This window comes from Tursiops truncatus, chromosome 7 (genome assembly GCF_011762595.2).
Source record: "Tursiops truncatus isolate mTurTru1 chromosome 7, mTurTru1.mat.Y, whole genome shotgun sequence".
Lineage (NCBI taxonomy): Eukaryota > Metazoa > Chordata > Mammalia > Artiodactyla > Delphinidae > Tursiops > Tursiops truncatus.
In genome coordinates this window covers 77,485,660-77,499,409 of record NC_047040.1, presented here as the reverse complement: position 1 = coordinate 77,499,409, position 13,750 = coordinate 77,485,660, and the positions used below count along the sequence as shown (strand labels likewise).

General features: G+C 37.5%; 1 protein-coding gene across 3 annotated transcripts in view; it reads left to right on the top strand.

Annotated features, from left to right (window-relative positions):
- ARL6IP6 (ARF like GTPase 6 interacting protein 6) overlaps nucleotides 1-7,863 on the top strand; it is a 44,868-nt gene extending 37,005 nt beyond the window's left edge. The window contains exons 4-5 of one of the 3 annotated variants that reach the window (XM_019923159.3): nucleotides 3,696-3,740; nucleotides 6,460-7,863. In XM_019923159.3, the coding sequence (XP_019778718.2) occupies nucleotides 3,696-3,714 (19 nt within the window). In that variant the 3' untranslated portion in view covers nucleotides 3,715-3,740; nucleotides 6,460-7,863. The other 2 variants (XM_019923158.3, XM_019923160.3) reach the window with 2 other exon arrangements.
- Nucleotides 7,864-13,750: the final 5,887 nt, after the last annotated feature.

The following is a 13,750-nucleotide window of genomic DNA, read 5'->3' as shown; positions in this document are numbered from 1 at the left end:
CTTTGAGTAGCAGAAGTCTGGCCAAAAATTTCTTAGTCTGTCTAGCCTGTCTTGAGCCTCTGTCCTGAGAATCTTCCTTTTGGTTTTCATTTGTATTTCCTGTTGCTTACTGGGAGTTTTTACTTCAGTGTCCCACAGGTATTTGCAGTTTAGCACATCTTAAATTGACTTCATTATTTCCCACTTCCCACCGACCTGTACCTTCTCTTGGGTTCCCATCATGGTGAACGGTGTTTCATCCAGCCAGTAACTCAAATGAGAAACCTGGCATCACCTTCAGTTCTTCCTTCTCCCCCAGTAACTCCAGCCAGTCAAGGATAAAAAATAATGGTTGACATTTATTGTGTTTATGATCGTGTGCTCAGTAAATGGGAGGCACTGCAACAAGTGCTTGTTAATAGTAACTCATTTAGTCTTCACAGGAACACTAAAGAGAGGAATTATTAACCTTATTTTAAAGACGGGGAATTAGATTTCCAGGTAGGCTAAAGTAGTCCTGTAAATAATAGAGCCATGTTTAAACACCCTGTGGAATGAAAGTTAGCTTTCCAAGTCTTTCACTCTCACCATACCAAACTATTAACGATTTCCTGCATTCTCCATTGTGTGTTGCTTCTGCATATATTGTATTTGTTTAGAACTCTAAATTAGTCATACTCAGTTTTAGCTCAGGTGTTGACTCTTCTTTAAAATCTCTCCCCTTCTACAAATCGAATGGCTCTTTTGTCTTCCAGGTAATGCTGTCTACAGAACTTTACTTAGCACACTGTGTGACTAGACACATCTTTGAGGACAACATTGATTCTTGCTTACTTCTCTGTCTCCCATATATAATGCCTGATATAGGAAATTCATACTGTAAATTTTGGTGAAGTAAAATAATGGAAAGAAAGTTAAGAAAATTATAAAATAAAGAACTTTAGAGTATAAAGGGTGAATGTAATATATGTTTTTTTCTAAATGAGAGATATAGCATTTCCTCAGTGAAGAAAGCTTTCTCTTTGAAATTCTAACCCTTATTTCTTAAATAACACTGGTAAAGTTATTTGGAATACACACAGTTCCCCAGCAATTTCTGTAAGTAATTTGTTGTATCATTTTGTGTTTCTGAAAGAAACATAAAAAATGCTTGGTAAGTGATTGAAATATGGTGAGGTTTAGTATTCTCTTTCAGATTTTGGGTTTGGCTTAAGAACTTTTGACTCCAGATAAAGAACTGATAGTTACTCCAACCAAGCTCACACAGCTTAAAATTCTTTAGGAATTAGAGATTTCTTGGCTAGGTATAGAATGAGAAATAAAAGGCAGCTCAGATGTGTGAAGAAGGAATAGATTAGTACCAGCTAGTTCATCCTGTCTCCTACTGAGTCAGTCAGACACAGAAACAAATAGCCAGCTGGTTCTTAATGTAGGACTTTAATATAATTTCCTATTCTGACAAGCAGAGAGCTTTCTGCTTAGAGCAAAATCAGTTGGCAGTGATGCTACTGTATTAAATTGCAGGAGTTCTGTCATAAAAACATGTCTGAAATGTGGGAATATATGTGAGGGAAAGGAAATACAGGAATTAATATGGTAAGGAATGAAGATTTCAAGAACGTGGAGTCTAGTATGTAGTACAGAGATTCAGTTTGGAGTCAGCCAAACCAAGGCTAGAGTAAAAACAATAAACAACATGAAATGAAAAAAAAGCTGCTAATCTGTTTGGTCTCTCTCTTAAATAAACAAAGGTAATTTATATGAAACTTTTGACAGTGGCTTATTCAGTGCTTTTATTTGTGGTTCAAAAGTAAGAGCATAGTCACTTAAATTGCCAGAATCATTGAATTAATTTGAATCTTAAATTTGAAATGTATTCCATTCCTGAATAAATGAAAATAATTAAGGTATATGATGATTTATTCACTTTACAAGTTTCTGTTAAATATAAATATATTGCTAGAAAGTACATTTCCAGACTACAAAATCTAGATATAAATAGTGGAAGTCTGAGTTCTCTAGTGAATTATAAAGGGAGGAGTGATTAAGAACTCATAGGAAGAGGGTAATACCAAGCAGAAATGCACACAAACCTGTAATTCTTCAGTCTCATTCTTCCCTCCACCTCCTGAGTCTGCTTGTATGTTATTGTTTTTTTCTCTGTTTTGGATTGGGGATGGGTCTGGATTTAGGTGTTTTACTTAGAAGGAAGGAAGAGTTGAAGTAGAAGATGAAAAGAATTTTTTAAAATCTCATCTGTAGCGAAGCTTTCTTTTCTGTACTAGATAGTGGCTAACGTTTATTGATCATTTGGTATGTGCCAGACACATGATTCTCATAAAAACTTTATAAGGGTAGATTTTATTTTCATTTCCATTTTGGGAAATTGAGGCTCAGAGGTCAAATAATTCTGGCTTCATACCCCTTGTAAGTGGCAAAGCTTGGCCCTCAAACCATCTCTGTTTAGCTACAGAGCTCGAACTCTTAACCACTAATAGGAACCACATGAGTACTTTTTTGTAGGATTCTTTATTCTTAGAAGGGAATTCTTTAGAACCAAAACAAAATAGTACCTTTTTATAACTAATCTTTTAGGATATGGAAATAGTTCTATTATAATGAGCCTTTCTTTGTAACCATGTTTTCTCTAGTAATTTTTTCTTATTGAGCAATATCTCCCATTTCCATATTGATTTCAGAAATGTACTGCAGTGGACTAGAACTTTATCTCAGGATAATAAAATCCATATTTAAGAATCCTAACATTTACTTTGGGAAACATTCTGGTTTTGTCATTGAGTTCTCTGTGTATTTTTCTACCTATTTTTAAATGGTCAACTGAATAGTCAGGTCTTAAAATTTTGGATTAGTATGTTAAGTGAGGTCATATATTAATTTTCATTATATTTGTGTGTCTCCTGGATTGATTCTTTGGGACTAAAATATTTATGTATTGATAGTTATACTCCCTACATCATTGTTTCAGTTTAAGCACAGGTAATGTTGATGAATTAACCAATTTTAATAGGTAGGAAAAAAACTACATAATCTCATTCAAGTGTTTTTACTTATTCTGTCTTTGCTACTTGAATAGTCATAGAAATTTAAAACTGTAAGGGATCTTAAGTTTATCTGATCCAGTCCTTTACTTGATAACCATGAAATCTTAAGTGTGTAAGTTCACTTCTCCTGGTTTTGTCCTTTTCCCTTTATACCACAGTATCTCATTTGCTAGTCCATTGCCACATCTTTGAAAATTGACATCAAGGAAAGTTGACCTTGTTAACTCTGTTATTTGCTCTGCTCACTTGTATTTTATATCCAGTTGACAAAAAAGCATTTTGAGCAAAGGGGTATTTTAGGGAAATTAATCTGTACAATATGTTTTAGGTATAAGGAGAGAATGACTTGGAAAGAATTTCATCATGAATTTATTTTCTCAGTCACATTTATATATGAAATAATAATTGGGCAATAAATACATTAGTTATGAGAAAAATAACTGTTAAAACCACAACAACAAAATCTGTAGGTCTATTAAAATTAAAAAAGACTGACAATACTAAATGTTGGTGACACTGTGGAGCAACTGAAACTCTCATATGTTGTTGGTAGAAGTGTAAAGTAATCAACTATTTGGGGGAAATGTTTGATGCTTTCTACTAAAGCCACATTTATCATACATCTACCTTATAACCCAGCAATTGCATTCCTAGGACTTCCCAAGAGGAATGAGTGCAGATGCTTACCACCCACCACAGGTGTGTACATAGTATCATGTTCATAGTAGCTCTCTTCATAGGAGCGCCAAATTGGAAACAACCTGAATTCCCAGTAGTAGAATGGATAAATAAATTTTGGTATTTTTATACAATGGAGTACTAAACTGTAATACAGAAGAACACACCAGTGCTACTACAGCACCATGGATGAATTTCACAAACACTACTTGAGAGAAAGAATGCAGACACAAAAGAATACATCATGATGCCATGTAAATGGAGTTTCAACAGCAGGTGAAACAAGTCATCATGATAGCAGACAGTGTGGTAGTTATCTGAGGGTTTGAGTGAGGGAAGGTGGATATTGACAGGGGAGAGGAACAAAGGAGCTTTCTCTGGTGCTAGAAATGTTCTGTATTTGATCTGGATGGTAGGTACATGAGGGTATACCATAATAAAGATTCATTGATCTGTATATATGTTAGGCATTTGCACTTTACTGTGTATATTTTATTTTTTTTATTTTTTATTTTTTTTGCGGTACGTGGGCTTCTCACTGTTGTGGCCTCTCCCGTTGCGGAGCACAGGCTCCGGACGCGCAGGCTCAGCGGCCATGGCTCACGGGCCCAGTCGCTCCACGGCATGTGGGATCTTTCCGGACCGGGGCACAAACCCGTGTCCCCTGCATCAGCAGGCGGACTCTCAACCACTGCGCCACCAGGGAAGCCCTAGTGTGTATACTTTAAAAAGTAAAATGCATATATATAAAGAGAGATTGAGTAAAATAGGCACCATACTTAGTCATAATTTTTCAATTCAAAATGTGCCCTCTACAAGAAATAAATGAAAGGCTTTGACAAAGGGGAATCAAGATACCTTCAGCTTTTTACAGGACTTCAAAGATCACAAGAGGCATAGGAGGGAAGACTTACCAGGGGTTCTCTGTATCTTCCTCGGGAGAAAAATCACGGTGGGTGTTTGAAAAGGAGCTTTAAATCAAGCAGTTTGTCAGATTTTTAGTCCCTTGCCTGGCAGTACATGTGTGACAATGGCTACAACGTTCCCCGTGGGAGTATGGTGTGTTTGAGATGGTAGAAAGACTAAGAATCACTGCTCTGGAGTATTTCTTCATTGCCATTAGATTTCCTTGTTGTGCCTGGTTTGTGATGGTCACTAAGCATTTGAACTTGTATATCTCAGTAAAGTTCAATTATATCAACATTGTAGTTATTATAATTTCCTAAAGTTCAGTAAACTGTACTTTAGAGATTCTTCTATTTTTGTGGGAATGCAGGTTCTCAAACTAGTAGAAGAGAACAATTAACTCCTGAAATTCTGTTCCATGATTAACTTTGTTAGTATGAATTTAAATGTTCTCAGGTCAGTAGTAGTTTTTTTTTTTTACAGTGAATGATAATGCTGATAGTTATGATTAGATTTCTTTTTCCTAATCAATTTTTGGAGGAATTCTTTTTTTAAAAGGAGCAAAGCATTTAGTGTATCTATTTTATTTTACCGTACAGTAGGTAATACAGCTAGGTAGATTAGCCCTTAATGGCACATGAGAAGCATCTTAAACTAGTCCCAGTTGAGTAAGATTGAGTGGAGAGAGTAAATAATAACTCCCATGGACCAAAACAGGGGGCCATCAGGATACGTCAGGGTCTTCTATAGTCTCAGGTGAATGCAACGGGGTTGTTCTTCAAAGAGAGTATCTTCTATACTCTCTGCCACTGATCTTACTGGACTGGAAGTCATTATAATGAGGTGTCTTCGGATGTTAATGTTGATCTAAGTACTTCCCTGGCTTTGATCTGTGCTTAGGAAAGAAGAGGACAAGGAGAATGATAACCCTCTCAGCCCAGGGCCCTTATTACTTAGGACTTTCCATTCTTAGTACTGCTGGTGTGTACCTCCTCATCTGTCCTTGATTTGGATTGCTCCCGTGAGAAGATTCTTTTCTGTCTCTGACACCAGTTGGACCCTACCTTCTATTCTTTTTAGTATGTCTCATTCTTATTAGGATAAGCAAAGAGTATTATTGCAATACAATTAGTGCAAGGAGTGTTAAGAAAATGTAGTAAAATAAGTAAAATTGCTGCTTGATAGAGGGAACAAATGTCACATGAGCTATCTGGCTCTCATAGTAACCATTAAACAGTGTCTTTGCTGACACTTAGGAACTCATTGAAAGCCACTTAAGTAACCTATTGAGAACTGAAATGTCTATAAAAGACATAATCTGATTTATGACTCACATATGGACAAGTGCTGTTTTTAGTGCTCAAAGAAAAAGTAGAATTCCTTCATGTAATCTAAAAAAATGGTACAAACAGGACAAATACTTGAAATAATATGTATTTTAAGTTATAAGTGAGAACAAGAGAGTGGGGAAACACAATGCTAATTTAAATGAAAGAACATGCTTGTAATGTAACAAGATATGTACCTTAGGATTAGGTGATGGTACACGCATGTGATTATGAGGCACAGTAAAGAAGTTATAGGGATCAAACTGAGCATTTTGCTCTAAGTAATGAAATTGAAAAAATTACATTTGATAACCAAGACTTATATTTGACAGATCTATTACTAATTCTGAAGATGTCTAATACTCTTCTTTAACTTGTATATTAATGTATAAAAGATATTTGGGAAACATGTTTCCAGATTGTAAGCATATTTGATAAAAACTGATGGTGTTTTTGTTATACCAAATTACATTTTCCTTTTTTCGTTTGTTTTTTTCTCCCCCTAGGAAACTGACTGGACATTCTTTCCACATGGGCTATAGTATGGCAATTTTGAATGGCATTGTAGCTGCTCTTACTGTAGCTTGGTGCCTCATGTAAACCCACACTGAAGCAATATTCTTGACAAAACTTAGTCACGATTGCTTTGTAATAACAGGGAAGAACATCATTGCCTACTCAGAAGACCAAGAAACCTGCTGCTCGTTATGTGCTTCAGATACGTGTCATATCATCATCATTATGGAGGACTTTTTAAGCATCGTTCTAGAGCCTAGGCATTGGGAATATCTAAGTATTAAGTTTCAAGTAATGCTTAAAAGTGTAAGACGTTTACCTCATCTTTTTACTTTTGTGTGCATTGTCCTTATAAGTTGTAGAACACATTTTAATGGAACTCAAACCCGAAAACTTGGATGCAGAACATCCTGTATCAATGCCTGCCTTTTCATGTATATGTATATACTACATTTTTGCTAAGAAATACTGATAGTACTGTTTGAGATAGAAATAGTTCTTATTTATTCATTATATTAGGAAAGCAAACAATGCCTACTACTTTGACATTTTACAGAAGCTACTTTTAAATCAGAATATTTAGTTTTCGATATATAGAAGGTGCATTTATATTTTTTAATGGGCTATGGTTCTTTATGTGGTTTTTTACATATTTTCCTACTATATCTTGAATTTGTATGTTTTTAAATTGTTACATCTAGGCAAATGTAAATGTTATTTTTTAGCTCGTGCAAACCTTAATACCTACCGTTTTTAATAAGTATTTTGTCTTTTAAGAAAAGCACACTGGCCTGAGTTTAAAACTAAGTAAACTTATTTTAAAAAAAACAACAAAAAAGTTTAATTATTTAAGCCATGAAAATATTCAGGAAATTTAAAGCTATTCACTATTTCCATTTTCACAATTCCAAATATTTATCATGGTGTATATATGATTACTTCAACAAAACTGATATTATCTTGTTTTTAATAAATATAAACCTGAAGTTTTTATGTTTAGAAATGCTTGAACTAGTTTGTTTTTAATCTCCAAAATTTGGTTACCAAAATAGAAAAGGTATTTTGATACAGTGTGTACATGTATAATTTTTTAATGTATAGTTTCCTTATTTTCCTATTTAAATGTTCTTTTGTAATTGTGCTGTTTTGTTTTTTCATAGTAATTAAGCCTTAATTGTTCCCACTTCCTTTCTAAATACCTGTTTAGAATAGTCACTTCAATTTTAGAAAGATGGACTATTTTAAATACTGTTTTCCCTGGCCACAGAAAAACCTACATTAGGATAGCATTGTGTAGCAAAACTGCTTATTCAGGCCAAATGGGAAATGAGTATCTGCAGTGTGTTCCTGTTATCTGCTGATTGTTGTTACTGAGTAAATGATTTAATAATGTTTCTAGAAGTCTTAACATTTTTTTACTACTCAAAAACCTTTTATTGGAAATGCCAAATGCTGCTCTAATTTAAATTATCTGAAGTGTTTAGATTAATATGGGGGGAGGTGTAAGATATACACACATACATATACACAAATCCCATGGCTTAAGTATTCCTTCCAGAGCGGTTGTCATATGAACCTATTTTCACTTCCTGCCTTCCTCACCCAACCTCCTCCTTTCCCCCTAACCTTGGCTCTAAAGGGCTTTTCTCTCCACCTCCCAAGTCGTCCCCCCTCCCCCATCCCATCATCAAATTTGGATAGCTTCTTCCAGATCTTTCTGTCTTATGACTAAGAAACATATAGTAGACCCTTTACATGTAAATATCTGTAAGACATTATATCTATATATAATATAGATATATATCTTTAAGATACTTCTTCCGGAACTCTGTTTATTTTGGACTAGCACTCCTCTTTCTTGGGAAATTTTTCTCTCCAGTCTAACATAGAATCCAGATATAAACTATCCTGCTTCATTAGCAGAGTGATTGAGGATAAGTACCTAACCAAAGCTGGGCCAATTCTAGTTTCTTATCTTTTCTGGCCACAGTGATTTCAACAGGAATAGAGACATGACTTAAATTAGGCCAGTCCCTTCCCAGGATTTTTCAAGTTGAAATTAAGGTAAATTAAGCTGGGAAGATACAAGCCCAGGAGATGCTGGCAGCCAGGGTTTAGCCAAACTCAGTGGGAAAGAATAAGGCTGACACTGATGCTACTGATGACATTCCTCTAGTTCCTGAAGCCCAGTGGTGACCCTGCCATTCTTGAAATTTGGTTTTCTCACAGTTTTGAAAGCTGGAAGTCCAAGAATAGGGTGCCCGCATGGTTGGGTTCTAGTGAAGATAGCTGTCTTCTCATTGTATCCTACTTGGGTGGGGAGAGAGAGGGCTAGCTCTCTTCCTCTTAGAAAGATTCTAATCCCACCTTGGGGGCTTTACCATGCATAACCTAATTACCTCCCAAAGGCCCCACCTCCTAATACCATCCTGTGGGGAGTTAGTTTCAATAAATGAATTTGGTGGGATTTGGGGGGCACAAACGTGCAGTCCACAACAATATCCAGTACCAAAAGTGGGGTCTTTGAAAAGATAAGATAGACTTGGACTTCCCTGGTGGCACAGTGGTTAAGAATCCACCTGCCAGTGCAGAAGACATGGGTTCGAGCCCTGGTCTAGGAAGATCCCACATGCTGCGGAGCAACTAAGTCCCTGCACCACAACTACGGAGCATGAGCTCTAGAGCCCACGAGCCACAACTACTGAACCCGTGTGCCACAGCTACTGAAGCCTGTGTGCCTAGAGCCCGTGCTCTGCAACGAGAAGCCACTGCATTGAGAAGCCCGCGCACCACAACGTAGTGTAGCCCCTGCTCGCCGCAACTAGAGAAAGCCCACGTTCAGCATCGAAGACCCAACACGGCCAAAAATAAAAATAAATTAAAAAAAATTTTTTTCAGGTTCTAAAACACCAAGATAATGACTTATTTAAAAAAAAAAGACGGACTTCCAGTAAAACATCTTAAAAGAAATTTTTCCATATTTTTCCATTTCTGTTTACTTCATTATATCAGGACCCTATGTTGCAAGCAACATATACCATCTGACTAACTTAAGGAAAAGGAATTTATTGGAAGGATATCCAGTGACTCTCAGAACTGGTAGGCAGGAATCAAAAAGCTATTAGAGGGTCAAGGAGGAGGAAGCAAGAGGACTATTTGTTAGTGGAAAAGCCTGGTCAGGATGATAAAATGAATCCTTGTCATTTGTTATTGTTCCTTGCAAGATCAGCTCAAGGTTCAGACAGCATCAAAAGTCAGTTGTTGGATAAAAATATACACTACATCCAGAAAGACCCCAACTTTATTTTTTTTAATTAATTAATTTTCATTGATGTATAGTTGATTTACAATATTAGCTTCAGGTATAAAACATAGTGATTCAAAATTTTTTATAGATTATACTCCATTTAAAGTTATGAAATACTGGCTGTATTCCCTGTGCTGCACAATATATCCTTGTGGCTTATTTTATACAAAGTAATTTGCACCTCTTAATCCCCTACTCCTATCCCTATCTTGCCACTCCCTGCTACCCTCTCCCCGTTGGTAACCACTAGTTCTCTGTACCTATGAGTCTTCTTCCTGTTATATTCATTTATTTATGTTTTAGATTCCACAAATAAATGATAACATACAGTATTTGTCTTTCTTCGTGTGAGTTATTTCACTAAACATAATACCCTCCAGGTCCATACATGTTGTTGCAAATGGCAATATTCCATTCCTTTTTGTGGCTGAGTATTCCATTTATATATATATATATATATATATGTATGTATGTAAAACACTTCTTTATCCATTCATCCATTGATGGACACCTGGGTTGCTTCCGTATCTTGGCAATTGTAAATAATGCTACTGTGAACATTAGGGTGCATTTACCTTTTTGAATTAGTGTTTTTGTTTTCTTTGCATATATACCCAGGAATGGAATTGTTGAATCATATATGGTAGTTTTAGTTTTTCGAGAAACCGCTGTACTGTTTTTCACAGTGGCTCTACCAGTTTACATTCCCACCAACAGTGTACTAGGATTCCCTTTTCTCTACACCCTTGTCAATATTTGTTATTTGTGTTCTTTTTGATGGTAGTCATTCTGACAGGTGTGAGGTGATATCTCGTGGTTTTGATTTGTATTTCTCTAATGATTAGCAATAATAAGCATCCTTTCATGTGCCTGTTGGCCATCTGTATATCTTTTTTGGAAAAATGTCTATTCAGTTCTTCTGCCCCCCCCTTTTAAGATTTTTATTGGAGTATAATTGCTTTACTGAGTTGTGTTTCTGCTGTATAACAAAGTGAATCAGCCATATGTATACATATATCCCCATATTTACTCCCTCTTGCATCTCCCTCCCACCCTCCCTATCCCACCTCTAGGTGGTCACAAAGCACTGAGCTGATCTCCCTGTGCTATGCAGCTGCTTCCCACTACCTATCTGTTTTACATTTGGTAGTGTATATATGTCAGTGCTACTCTCTCACTTCGTCCTAGTTTACCCTTACCCCTCCCCATATCCTCAAGTCCATTCTCTACATCTGCATCTTTATTCCTGTCCTGCCCCTAGGTTCATCAGAATCTTTTTTTTTTTTTAGATTCCATATATATGTGTTAACATACAGTATTTTTCTCTTTCTGACTTAACTTCACTCTGTATGACAAAGACCCCAACTTTAAATGTTGTGTCTCAACTGGCTTCATACCAGTCTTCAATAGATTATCCCAATGTTCAGAAACAGCAGCTAATGGGAATTCCCTGGCGGTCCAGTGGTTAGGACTCAGCGCTTTCACTGCTGGGGCCCAGGTTCGATCCCTGGTAGGGGAACTAAAAAACAACCAGCAGCTGATAAGCGATAGGTTAACAAAACAAGAATTAAGTACATTATCTGACCTCTTCTGTGTAGTAAGTTCTTTTGACTAGAGCAGTGTTGTGTGAGAATCCATGATAATGTATACACTATTCAGTAAATCCATAAATGATGGTGCTGCTAGAAGTATCATAGACAAGAAAAGCAAATCTAAGACCATAATATGTCTACCAATGAGGACAAAACTGCTAAAATGTTACCCCTTCTAATGCAGTTAGTTGGCTACCAGGTTGCAGGGCTGACCCCCCCAGTATATGATACCATAAAAGGGCTCTTAGTAAAGTGGGGGTATGGGAGTGAAGATGGGGAGGGGATGTGAGAGTAGCCAGGAAAGCCTCTGAAAGTGCAGCTCTATCTGTAGACTCCATCCTTGCACTTTGTTTATCCTCCCATTAAGCACTGGCTTGACAGAAGGAGACTAACATTTACAGAATATGTTATCTTGTCTACCTGATTATTCAGAGCTTCTTTCACAGTGAGGGCTTTGCTGTGAGCATTAACATAGCTCAGACGTATTCTCACATTCTGGATCCATTTTAAGAGATCCATCTGTATACCCCTTCCCAACCTTTCTTAAGTTGGCACCAGTTCTTTTCTAAGCCCCTGACAATCCAGCCAAACTGCTAGTTCATGCTCCATGAATATGCATAATCCTTATTTCATAGCATATCTCTTCAGGCCAAGGAGACAACAATATGAACTGCTTGAAGTTCTACTCCCTAGGAGGATTTTCCTCCCCTGTTCTTCACTGCCACCCATTAACAGGGGATTTAATGCCCTCTACCACCTCATTTTTGACTGGTAGTAACATAATATCCAAACCACCTATGAGTCAAGCTTGGGTTTTTTTCCGAATCAGTCAGTTATCCATAAGGAACTCTCATGAGGCCATAGTTTTTTGGGGGTTTTTTCGTTTTTTTTTTTGCGGTACGCGGGCCTCTCACTGTTGTGGCCTCTCCTGTTGCGGAGCACAGGCTCTGGACGCGCAGGCTCAGCGGCCATGGCTCACGGGCCCAGCCGCTCCGCGGCATGTGGGATCTTCCCAGACCGGGGCACGAACCCCTGCATCGGCAGGCAGACTCTCAACCACTGCGCCACCAGGGAAGCCCGAGGCCATAGTTTTGAGTTGAATGAAAAGAGGCAGTGTGACAGGAGAATGCATACTGGGAATGTGATCATACAACTACTCAGGCCTTTAGGACTAGTTCTCCTGAATGATGGAATTCAAAATATGGCCTAAGGCAGTAGTTCTCAACTGAGGGCAATTTTGCCTTCCAGGGGCAAAATTTAGCAATTTAGCTAAATATTTAGCAGTGTTTAGAGACATTTTTTATTGTCATAATTGGGGGATGCCACTGGCAGCTAGTTGATAGAGGCCAGAGATGCTGCTGAACATCTGTAATGCCTGGGACAGCTCCCCACTAGAAAGAATAATCAGCCAAAATGTCAGTAGTGCCGAGGCTGAGAAACCATGATCTATATTCATGACTAAGTGAATCAGATAATATCCTGTTCAGAATGGATAGCTGGAGTCATAGGGTATTTGGAGTTCAAGATCAGGTGTTCATTCTCCAAAAAGGACAAATACAAAGAGCCTATTTCTCAGAAGGAAGTTATTAGCCTAAGAGAACTTGTCTCTGTGCCAGAACCCTGTGGACCTCTGATTGGCAAGGTCTGTCACAGACACCAGTCATTAACTACTATGGCCTTGTATATTATTAAAGATTCCCCACATGATACTACTCCTGGTCAAAGAATTCAGTTCATAAAAAAACCTACCCACAAAACATTTTCTTCCTATCTCCATATGCTGCCTGTTGTGCTCAAGGGAGAAATGCTTCCACAGATGTTATGTACAACAATGCTATTGTTGAATTGGAAGCTGAGAACATATTTGGCCATTTAAAATTCCTTAAGCACTGGGCACACAGGCAAAATGGATGTTAAGGTACTGACTGGAGTGACTGAGAACCCACCAAGGGGAAACTGAGTTACTGCTACACAACGGGAGCCAGGAGGAGTATGGACAAAACCCCAAAGGCCCCGAGTTGCTTCCTTGTTAGACTCTCATATTAAGTTAGTGGAATATCACAACAGCCTTACACAGGCAGAGCCTCAAATCCCTCAAGAATGAGGTTTTGGTCACGCCACTGGATTGAAAACCTACACGTGTTGAGAGTTCTGGATGAAAGCAAGGGAACATGAAATAGATATTAGACGAAGTAATACCAGCTAGGTATTATTTTGGGTCTCACAACCAGTTTCAGAAACAAAAAGCTAGAGCCTTCACCCGTATTTCTTTCTTTCCTGTGGCATGCGTGTATTTTAACTAACTTCCTTTTTATTTTTTTTCTTTGTTTCTCCCATTATTGTATGAAAGATTTTGACAATGGCTGTAACTACAATGCAGGG